General features: G+C 36.2%; 1 protein-coding gene across 2 annotated transcripts in view; it reads left to right on the top strand.

Annotated features, from left to right (window-relative positions):
• GPATCH2 (G-patch domain containing 2) overlaps nt 1-12,021 on the top strand; it is a 126,237-nt gene that overhangs the window by 18,799 nt on the left and 95,417 nt on the right. The window contains exons 4-6 of one of the 2 annotated variants that reach the window (XM_040611893.1): nt 4,059-4,241; nt 5,324-5,403; nt 7,333-7,422. In XM_040611893.1, coding sequence (XP_040467827.1) covers nt 4,059-4,241; nt 5,324-5,403; nt 7,333-7,374 — 305 coding nt within the window. In that variant the 3' untranslated portion in view covers nt 7,375-7,422. Of the gene's footprint in view, nt 1-4,058; nt 4,242-5,323; nt 5,404-7,332; nt 7,423-12,021 lie in introns of those variants that run through there. The other variant, XM_040611892.1, reaches the window with a different exon arrangement.

Below are 12,021 nucleotides of genomic sequence, written 5' to 3'. Positions count from 1 at the left end.
TTTAAAGATAGCTGTTCATTGTTTTATGATTAAACATATATTCATTACTGTGTCCTTTATGAAGATGACCCACTACTGATTCAGTATATGAGAATTCCATCCTTATGTCTTCTCTAGCGAGAAACTAATTTAGACCTCATATAGCATCTCAGCAGCTGCAGGTTGTCAGAGTGCCGTTGTGCCTGTATAAAGAAATGGAGCATGCAATGCTAAGTGTAATCACACCAGTCTTGAATTGTTGTGGTTAATTATTTTATAGTCTTTGCAGGTGAAAAAGAAATAACATGAAGTTGTTGTATACAACCTGAATAGCTGAAATCCTAAATATTGCATGTGGATCACAGAGGTGAACATAAAGCTGAGATCACGTGACATCCTAATTTGTTAACAGCACACCTGTACAATCGTCCTGCTCAAGAGCAGAGTTTGTTATTACATTGGACAGGAGGGGTGGGAGGAGGCCTTCATGTGAAGTTTTCAGGCTCGAATCAAAAGAGCTAGCTGCTTCAGTTGCGTGGTGTCCTGCTATCCCTTTTGCCAAGGCAGCGCTGCAGAGCACTGAGAGTGAGATGCAACGTACCTCTGTGGACTAGGTAACTTAAGCTTGTGCTTTCCTGAAACTGCTTGTATGTGTTACAGTGAATCTTCTGATGTCTCCAAATGATCATTACAGCTGTTAATAGAGGGCTGGTGCGTTTTTTTACCTAGAAAGATGTACACTGGTTATGGAAATGAGACTAGCATCCTAGGATATTTACAGGCTATGCGCTATTGCTCTCTGTGTGGATGATGGAGCAGCACAGTATCAAGTGGTGTTTATAGGACACTGATGCTGAACTCTTTTTGTGGTAGCCTCTCAAAGTAGGTTGTAGTTGTTATAGGCAAGCACGTGTACACATATATGACTTCTTTGGAGGGTAGTCTACCATTTTGAAATAAAAGAAAACTAGGAAGAGCGGGGAAAACTCTTTATTTGTGTGCAGTGAAAAGCCTTATCATCCTGCATTGCTTTAGCTAAAATAAGATTCACGTGAAGCTATTCTGAATGTGAAACTGATGGTGATGCAGGTGGGGTCTGTGTTTATAGAGAAATCCTAAGAAGCCCACATAAATCACTTTCTAAAATTCTTTAAAGAGGAAGGCAAGTAATTTAACATGAAAGAGTAGTAATTAGATAAATATGTAGACTCAATAATATAGAGTGAAAATTAGGAAAACAGTAATTAGGGGGAGGGGAAAGCTTACAAATAAATAGAGCCAGGAACTGAATGCCTTGAAATTTTAGAATTGAAGTTGACATTTCTGAGCCTTAAATTGATTCTGGGGTTTTTTTTGTAGCGATCAGTACAGTTATAATTGAATGTAAATTGCTTTGAAGTAATTCCTTCAAGCACTGGCATTACCCACAAACAAGTTTGTTGTATTTTAAATGTGTGGCTGGGAGAATGCTTGGGCTTGGTGATCAGTTTCTGGACATCTGGAGGTTGTTTTACCTTTTCTGTAGCTTGGAAGAATGCAGTACTTTGCTGTAATCTTGTGCTGAATCAGCATCCCTAATAGGAAAGGACAGTAGTGAATCTTTTCAAGTATTGTGAAGTCAGAAATGTTGCTTTGAATTTGTAATTCTCCTAAGTTCATATTTGCTGTGGATACTGTGTTGCCTTTTGAGAGCTGCAAATTAAGTAGATTAAAAACAAGTATTTGGTTACCAAACTGTTGAGCGAGGAGGCCTCTGCGTTACATTGCCTATACATATGAGGTCAGGAATTTATTAAATGCAGTGGTCTTCCCTGACCCCATTTGTAAGTGGCATCCCTTCAAGGTGGAGCAACTAGAAGACAAAATGCCTGTGGGTACTGTCACCTGGATAAGAGTAGTAGTAATAGGCTTATGTTCACCTCAAGGTGGTAATATGATTGAAGTAGTCAAAGGATTCAGAGCTGTTAGAAGTGCACAAACAAGGAAGCTAAAAGACAGGTATACTGGGTGCTGGTGTCACACGAGTAAAGCCTACCAGGTTTAGATCATAAGTCTGCTTTTGGCAGTAAGCAACATAAGTGCTTAGGGAAGTGTATAATAACAGAACAGATAAGATACCTTAACGGGGAGTTGCTTAACATAATAATATTCTTACTGCATAAAAAGGAAAATCAATTTTGTATTTTTTCACAGATAACTCTTTTTGTGCATATAAATGAAGATACAAGTTTCCTTCCATAGCCACTGTTTGCCTTATGCTGCAGTCCACCAACCCAGTCTTAAATTCTAGCGCTTTCTTCCAAGACTGCATTATGTACTACTTACAGGCTTCTGTCCTCAAGCCGATTGTGAAACCCAATCTCAGAGTTCTGTTCTTGCTTTCATAGCTGAATTATCTCTAACAGGACTTCTTTTGAGTTCTTGATAGTATTTCTTATTAGTCAAGGTGTCTAGAGGTCTCATAAGAAAATATTCAGACAAAGTTTGTCTACATAAAAGTTTGGAAAATCAAAACAAAGGAGTTCAAACTTAATTCTGAACCACAGGTCAGTCTAATGAAAAGGTGTGGTTCTTCCTCCACCACCACCAGTGTCTCTGTTCAGCACTCTTAAACATCTTCCAAAGAACTATACCTGCCTGTAATGAAATGAGGAAAGAATTAATGGTGAACACCTTTGTGGAATGGCAAACCTATAAATGAGGATTAGATTAAATGTGGAGAGTAATCTGAAATGCTTCAGGAATGCAAAGAAAACTAAATCTTATTTGGACCTGTGTATCCCTTTCCACCTTTGTTTTCCCTTTCCTCCATCTAAAGTTCCCTGTTTCCTAGCCTCTGTTAATTTTGGTTTTAGCAGTGATCATTAAAGATATAAGGATCACATTTCACCTGCAAGTGACCAGTGAGGGGCCTTAATTATTCTATATTTTCTTGAAGTACTTGTCCTGATGAATGTTTACAGCCATTTTCACCTGTGCTTGGTCTTGAAGTATTCTTTTCATTGCAATGATTTATTTGGAGTTATTTTCCCTCAAATTCTGGCTTGCATTTTCATTATTTGTGTTTTCCCATTGTGAGGTTGAGCGGCAATGAAATTTTACACAAATGCTTCTTGTTCTTGAAAATTGTGTCTAATAAAATCTTGCATTGTCTTGGTTAGTTCTGCCTGATTAAAAAATGCCAAACAAATAATTTATTTGCAGAAATAGTGAGGCATAGTTTGGATAAGTTGAAGTAGAATTAAAATATACAACACATACTTTGAAATCTAATTTTGGGGTGTAGGAAAGGAAATTTTCGATGTCTTATGAAGATATTTTCTGATCTCTGTAAACTACCATATTTGTATAAAAGACTGTGTTTCAAAACAAAAGTAACTATTTTTAGTTGCCAGTGTGTTTAAGATCAGATTTTCAGTCTAGTCTTACTTTTGACTTTAAATCCAAGTATTTAAATACTACATCTATAAATATTGTCAGTAAAAATGACCAGCTTTGTGGTATAATGCAGTATAATTCTCAATCACACGATACTGTCAGTTTTCATTTAAAATCAACTTTTTCAAAACTTATTTCTAAATGAACTTAATCAGATTAACTTCATTTAGTCACATCTGTTCATGATTGTTTTCCCCTTTTACTAGCCATACAAATCATGAAATTAAGCTAATTATATACCATTATCAGCTGCAAAGAACTAGTTTCACAGTTTTATACCTTTTAATTCCCTGCAGGAGATTAAGGCTTGTTTTTTGTTAATATGTAAAGTGCAGTAACTTAAATGGATTTCCCTGCGGTTATTGCCAAAGGTTTAACTAGTTTATTATTGTTTTTCAGTATTGTAAATTGGTTTTAAAACATTACATTTTATGTGGTTTCATTGATAGCGGTGCTTGTCATGCTACTGAGAAACGTTTTCCAAATAGAACTGCTATATATGAGTAATTGTTACGCAGCTATAAAGAAAAAGAAATAATTGTTCTGTCAGAGTGTTTATTGATGGTAACATCTGATTTTTCTCTCTTCTGCTCCTCCCTGTTTTTTTGGGGGGGCTTGTGGGGGATACTGGCCTCACACAGGTGATGATGAGCAGAGTGACTGGTTTCATGAAAATGAATCTGGTGGAGCATGTGGAATTACGGGGGTCATTCCATGGTGGGAACAAGAAGACTCCACAGAACTGGAGAGAGAATTGCCTGATCCAGTCTTTGAAAGTATCTTAACTGGTACTTTCCCTCTTATGTCCCGTTCAGGGAGGAGAGGTAAGTAGTAATCAAGCAAATGCAAACTGTAGAATCACTTGGGTGCAGTAGAAAGAGATCTCTGGATTATACAGAGTATGTAGAATGTTAACAAGATCTTGGAGTTAGCAGGTTGTTTCCTTGAACTGTGATTTTTAAGATATCATTAGAGAGAAATAAATCAAAAAGTCAGTTATTAAAGTCAGTGTAAAACTTGGCTCATTTTGATTAGCCTACCCTTTTTATTTGTTGTCTCAGTGTCTGCATAGAGGATTCTTAAGTATGATTTGTCCACTGTGGTAATGTTCAGAAATTCTGTGGAAGTTCATTAATTCAAAGGCTGGAAAGGCTAGTGTGACCATCTGCTTTGCTTTATGGCCAGGCCTTATTGTTTGTAGTGAAGAGGGAGGGGTTCCATTAGCACTAGGATTGAGATTGTAACTCAGAAACTATTTTTTTTATTCTTCTTTAAAATACTTTAGTCACCTGTGGATCCCAGTGTATCCAGTGGTAAGTTGTACCAATGTTAGATTGCATTTACAGCTAGGAACCCACGCTTGTCTAAGGACTGAAGTTGTCAGTCAAAGAATTTTGTTGTACCTTCCCTCTGCCACAAGGATCACCTTTCACATTCAAATACAGATCTGTTGTGTGAGCAGTGGTCAAATCACTTTTAAACTACTCTGCACGCTGAAAGTACTGAATTCTTTTGTGAGGCTTATTTTCCAGGTGCTTGGAATTGTTTCTGAGGACTAGATCTCTGCATATTCACCAGATTTAACATTTTCTAGTACTAACAAAGTTGTGAGTGATACAAAAATCACTCCTACTGTAGTTCAGTATGCTCTGCTTGTGCAGGTAACTGTGCATAGAACCGGGATGGCAGTATGTGACAGTACAGAAATGTTCATTTTCATGACAACTTAGCCTTTCCCTATTTTGCCCATTCTGTGCACTTTGTTTCTACCAGTACAATGTTTGACAATATTAAGATGGTTTTGTTTAACTAAAGTCAGATTAATAGATTGGTATGTAATGTTTGATTTTATTGGTTACATGGTATAGGACATATTCTTAAATCAATTTGTACTTCTTTTTTGTAGGTTTCCAGAGTAGATTTAGTCATCTTCATGGAATGCCAGCAAGAAACATAAAAAAGGCTTCAGGAAATCAGAATGCATTGGTAGGTGCCTTTATTATTGTAAGCTTACATACACTATTCTCAGAGTTTTATGGGGGTTTTTTTGTAAAAAAAGCATATTCCTCTCATGCGTGTTTCCTAATGTTGTAGATAGCTAATGAAATGCTAAGACTACATTGCCACTGCTGCCTGATATTCTGCGTCTGCTTTTTTTGGTAGTTGGGCTCTTCCCACTGCAATTTTATTGTAATGGAATACTTGCGTGTACTTGAATGGTAGAAGCAGTCTGATACTGTTTTAAGTTTTTCTAAAACTGAAAGCATTCTAGGGTGGATTGTGGTACAGTTCTGACTTTTCTTTTTTTTTTTTTTTTCCCTCCCCAAAGTCTGCTTTGAAAAATCCGACCTTATGCTCTTTTGTTTGCTTAATTTCTATGTGATTGGGGAAAGGGTATATTAAAAAAATTTAAAACAAGTTAGCAATGCACTTGTCATAGACATCATGCATTCCTTCAGACTGGGTCCGTTTTAAGGCTGCGACCAAAAATGAAAGATTTCCCATAGCTTTTTTTCTAAGACAAGGTTCTAATGAATTTTTAAGAATTTCTTCATTGGAGGAGGGCATGAGAAGAGAATTTTGACTTTTTAAATTACGATGTTAAAATGTATTCATTGTAGCACAGTCAAAACTTTATCAGAACAGTGTTTGGAAGAGAAGGAGAATGTGGGAGACTCTTTCTCAGTGTGTAAAAAACATATTCCAGCATGATAAATACTGCAAACTCAATGTTCTTTATTATTTGAGAACATTGTATGTTTTCAAATTTTAATTTGCCTAAACAAAATAAGGTGCTTCTGAGAAATGTAAGAGCTATTATATAACCAGAGAATAGAATGAGATTGTTAGAATTTAACTCGTTCTGAAAGGGAAAGGTTTTTATAATTAAAGCCCCTGTCCAATAATTTCCATTTGGAGCTGAATAAGATTCCTTAAAACCTTGGCCTGTGATCTCTGCTGCTAGTGGTTGTGAATTAGATGAATGCTATCTAGTTCTTGGTTTCCTATCTACCTATTTTTATTTTTGGTTCAGTGCTTGCTTGAGCATATCTGGGATTTGTAGCCCATTTTCTAGGCTTATTGCAATTTCACTCTGGTATTTTATAGGAGCTATTATAACTGATAGGTTAGCTTCATGGTATTGATGATACATGGCTTAACTACCCTAAAAACTGCCTTTTCTTCTAAATTGTAAAAAGGTGATTAAATTTCAATTGATGAAGATATACTGTGAATGCGTATATACAATAAAAAATCCTAATGTTTATTTTCTGCTACACTTTCTGGATTGTCCTTAGGAGCCCATTTTGTCTTCCAGTCATGATATCTCATATATAAAGATGGGATCATAGTTCCCTTTGTAACAAAAACGTAAACTGATCTACTAAAAACTGATAATTCAGTTACCTCCAGTTATTAAATATATCTTAGTGTTGTGAAACAAGGTTGATGTGTGAGTGTACCTTCTAAGCCACTATGTTTAGGCAGGAATGCATATATAGAATGGATGTGCAGTTGGCTCTTCAGATGCAGTTTTCTGACCACCTTAATGACTATTTATGTTTGTGGGCACATCTGCTGCATCAGTCTTTGCAAACATAGCTATATAAGCCAGAGCTCATGTGCTTCCTTTTGTCAGTGATTGCTTCTTAAAGAAAATCTTTTTTAGATACTTCAATCCAATGACAGGAAAAAAAAAAAAGTCATTTAATACCTGTGACATCTGATAACACAGAACAAGAAGTAATTACTGCTATTAGATGGTAACAGTGAAGAGGAGCAAGAATGCTTTTAGAAAGATTAATATCCTGAGGAGAGAACACTGCTGACTGAACTCATTGAACAGTTGTGTTGTGAATTAATTCTTTTTTTAACAGCAAGGAGTCTGATGTCTGTATCACTGCTTTTACACAGACTTTAAAGGGAGAAAAAGTAAAAAATGGAGTTTCCTACTGAGATACACTACCTAAAAGGCACGCACTATATCCTGTATCTAGGAGATGTGAGTATATGGTTAGCCCTTTGCATACAGTCAATGTGTGTTTTAACTTTTTTGGAAAGTTTAGTTGAAGGTTCACAATTATAGCAGCTAGCAAAGCCTTGAAGAGATTAGTGGTTTAGGGAAAGCAGAATTAATAGCTATAATACCTTGCTACATCATCATCCTCTGTCAAAATGGATTTCAAGCCCAAGTGTTTGGGTGTTTACTTGTAAGAGAAACATCAGGCTAAGAGTGTGATTATTACTTGCTATATACTGAGGAAACTGCCAGCTTATGTTATTTTCACACCACGGTTTCCAGAAGCAGCGGGAGCTGAGAATCAGAGGAAGAATGCTGCATTTTATGGGCCAGTTAGTGAACTTTAACTTGAAGTAGCCACAGCTGGCACTCAGATTCTGTCCAGATGCTCTGCCTGCATTTCATTGATGAGTTGCTTAATTTGAACAAACTCATGGGTCTTTCTGTCATCAAGTGTACTGCCTTAGAGTCAAAATACTTTTTTAATGATCATATAACACTGGACGAGCAAGACAAGTAAAAACCTAGCATACAAATACTATGAAAATCCTCACCTAAAGCAATGTGCAGTTTGAATGTGGTGTCATACAGCAGATAACAGCTGAAAAAACTCAGCAAGAAAATGGAAGAAAAAATATATTAATCACAACTGGGTTATATGCTTTGGATTGTACAGCTTGTGATAGGCATGTTTTTTGTGGTATTTGGCATACAATGATAATGCTGGTTTTTCAAGTCTTCATTGCTTTTAGTGGCAGCATCATTTGTAAAAGAACTTTATTTGAAAAGAAATAGAAAAACTTCTGACTTTTCTAATACACTGTGCTTTTGATCCTGCCTGTGTGAAGTTGCTAGCAGCAACTTTGTAATTATAATCAGATACACGTACTTTCATACCATACCAGTATTTAAAGTACTCTAACAAGGTATATTGCCTGAAATCTTAGCTGTGCTTGGTTGAGCTTTGCAGTTATATATGACCCGATCAATTATTCCCAACCCCCACATTCTTTTGTAACACAAAATTTAAACAATTTAGTAGTGTTCTGTGAATGAAATGCTGATTTCTTAGGAGGAATGCTTTTTCCGTCCAGTCTTTTTTCTGTATGTGTTTATAACTTGCACATTATTTATCTATGACTATATCTCTGACCTTTCCAACATTTATATATGAAACTTTGGTATGTAGCAGAATAAAATCAGAAATCTGACATTTTAGATGCATTGGAAATGTGAAGATGCGTTTCTATAATGCAGAATACTAGGTGAACTGTTTACCTTCAATATATAAGGCCGCCATACTTATCTCAGATGGATTCCTGGGGAGCTCACAAAAACTCTAATTAAAGAAAATAAAGAGTTAATAATTACAGCAGCTGAAGAACATGACTACTTCATTTCCTTCAAAATATTTTGCCCAGCTTAGTACTCGATGACTGAAAAATTTCACTTTTGTTCACAACTCCTCCATATGAATAAGTGAAGGTTTTAAAAATCAGTGCTGCTGTTAGCTGTTCCTTGTGTGGTTATGGAGTTCCTTCCCTGAGACAGGGAGAGACACTGTAGGGTTTTGTTTGAGGACTCTTGTGTGTCGTCTTTTCCTGCTTTGATTCCCTGGCTGGGCTGGAAGCTGGAAGTGATTTCACTGGGCTAAAGTGTAAAAAACACGACCAGTGAAAAGGATGCTTTCTTTCAGCTCTGCCAATTTTTCCATCACCATGGCATTTGATTTCATGATATTAAAGACAGGCTATTTTAAGTCTTGCAGTCCCAGGATAGATTTTTCTTTTTTTTCCTTTTGCACAGTTACACTATTGAGCTTGACTATACCTAGTTGTAATTATTCAAAAAGTACATAAAAAATGAAAGTTACATTTCTGAGACGTTATCTGATCTGAAGGTGTTTGGGTATTTCTGTCAAATCATGTGACAGTTTTTCAGAAGTTCAAAGATAAAAGAGCTTTTTGCAAAAAAGTTGTTGTCAGATAACTACTCCTCTATTGATGTGAGCAGAAAAGATGTATTGAGCTTTTTGTTAACTGCTTTCAAAATGTAAAATCAAACCAAATGTTTCTGCTTTCTAAGTGCTTTGTAACTGAAGAAACAGCTAGGTGTTTTCAGGATTTTGCTTGTCAAAATATTTTGGAAATTGAATGAAACAAGTACTAGGTAAGAAACCTTGTTACAGATCTAAGGCATGTTCCCTTGGAGTAAGCTGGGTGTTGTTTTTACAGTATCAGTGGATGCTTCGCAACTTTGGGAAAAACACTGTTTCTCAAGGTAAAGTTGATTTGGTGTTGCAGAGGATTCTTTTACATTGGATGTGTGGCATACAGTCGGATAAAACACCAGTCAGTTTCAGTGAGGTGCGTGAAATAATGTATGTGTGGGGGGTTAATTATTTTTATTCACTTAATGACTTCTATCATTTGGAGTGATAGTGTCTATGTTAGACTCTGTGGAAATATGAGTGGTATTATATGATGCCTGTTAACAAAACGAAAGTCTTGTTGGATTCCAGACTTTCCACTTGTTCAGGATCAGGAATATTAGGCCTCTGGGTCTGAAGACGACATTTGGAAAGCTTATGCTGCTAAAGCTGCAAATGAATTTTCCTTTTAGTGGGTAGGAAGTTAGGGGCTTTTGGTTTTTGTAGTGGGGGGTTTATTAAGATTTTCTGTCACCAAAAATATTTTCACCTATTTAAAGCATTTCTTGCTGTGTTTTTCCTCTTATTTTTTCAAAATTTTTTCTTGTTTGTAATTGTCTTAACTTTGTATCTGCTTATGCAAAATGTAGTGAGTAAGTTATGCTCTTTTATCACTTTAGTTAACTCAGTACTTTAGTTTTACAACATAGAGGGAAAAACTTTCTGGAGGAGTGGGTGGTTTCCTGCAGTCATGTGCTTCCTGCAGATACAGTTTTCAGGCAGGAAAATTCAGTTTGTTAGCAGAGGATGCGCTGCTGGGATGGCAGTTTAGGCCCCACCTGCAATTCTTCCAGTGTTCAGTCACTATTGGCAAAAATGCTACAATTTTCCCAAGGAATGAATCAAATGGCACTCTTCTGGACTTCAGAACTTAGACATGGTGAAATAAGTTTAATTTATGAGAAAAGGGGAAAAAAGAAAAGCTTCTGTCAATTCCAAAACCCATTATAAACAGTGTAGGTTTCAAAAATGGAGCATAAATATTGGGGATGATGTTATCTGTGATGTTCTTAACTTCATGTATCTAATATTTCTGGGGAGAACTACTTACTGTTCTTATACCTGCTATGTATTTTGCATAGTAAGAAGTTGTTTGGGTTTTTTTTTCTTTTTTTTTTTTCCTACAAATTAATTTTGAAGTGCATTTTTGCTAAAGCTTTCAATGATGCAGGCTTAATATAATTTGTTCCACCTCTTGTGGTAAGCACCTGATGGAAGATTAGAAGCTTCTTAGTGACTTCTGTTAATAGCTTAGCATACTTACTAATCAAAAGCATTATAATTATACCTGTACCCTTTTTTAGAGTAGGTCAGTATTTCTCAAAGTGGCTCCCATTACTGGTAGTACCAGTGGTGGTACCCATACTTAAGGCACACTTAAATATTGTGATTGTTCAAGGCCGAACACTAGAATTAATCAGTTTTGTCAGTGTAGTTGTCATTGGTACAAAGTATTCTGAACTCTACCTATCGTTTATGAGATCTGAATGGTTTAGTAAAGTCTGCCTTACAACCTATGTTTGTTTTAACCAACAGTGATTTTTGTGTCACTTGTAGTTGTCTAATGAAAATCTGTGATCATCTTTGTGTCAACAAACCAGTAAACAGGCACAAATACTACACAGCTTTTCTGTCTCATTTGGAACTGCAGTTCACTAGCCAAAAAGGAATTACAAGTGACTCAAATACCCAGTGTTTAGATTTCAGAAAATCTAAGGTCGGTCAGTTTTGTTACTGGTTCTGTCACCTAAGTGTAAAACTTCCCTGCTTTAACTAAAATAGCTAGAGAGATGCTCAGCTAATTTTTGATAGCTTTAAAGGCACTAACTGGTGAAGGTAAGCATGTGTTTGGTTTATTTGTTTCTTCTATATCACCTACCTTGTACATTAGTATGTAGTCTCGAATTGGGTGTGTCCTAGTTTCACTCTTATGAAATGTATGCCTATCAAGAAAAAAGGTAATAGTTGAAATGCAGCAAGGAATTAATAGCTGGTAGAGGTCACAACTGTCGCTTATTGACAAAACAAAGATAGCTGTTTCACTAGTTATACCTACAAGATACTCTGTGGAACAGAGCTCACAGTGTTTTTTTCTTGGTATGTTTCACCTGCTGTGAGGATCAAAGCACACCTTTAAAATGTCAAAGATTGACTTGTGTCTAGCTAAAGTGAATGTGATGATGCAGTCTCTTTTCTTGGACTCTTATTTCAAATATAGTGTCAAAACCAGCATTCCACTTCAGCAAAATAGTTGCCCTCCAGCGTTAGTTTTAGAAATGCCAAATGCACTGCTTATTTCTTAAATGAATTTGTGGTTTATTCATGGTGACAAGTGCTATGAACTGTTAGTCTGAGCAGTATTCCTTGTAATTCA

Source organism: Falco naumanni, chromosome 12 (assembly GCF_017639655.2).
Source record: "Falco naumanni isolate bFalNau1 chromosome 12, bFalNau1.pat, whole genome shotgun sequence".
NCBI classification, from domain to species: domain Eukaryota; kingdom Metazoa; phylum Chordata; class Aves; order Falconiformes; family Falconidae; genus Falco; species Falco naumanni.
The sequence above is the reverse complement of the archived record's forward strand: the minus strand, read 5'-3'. Positions and strand labels throughout refer to the sequence as shown.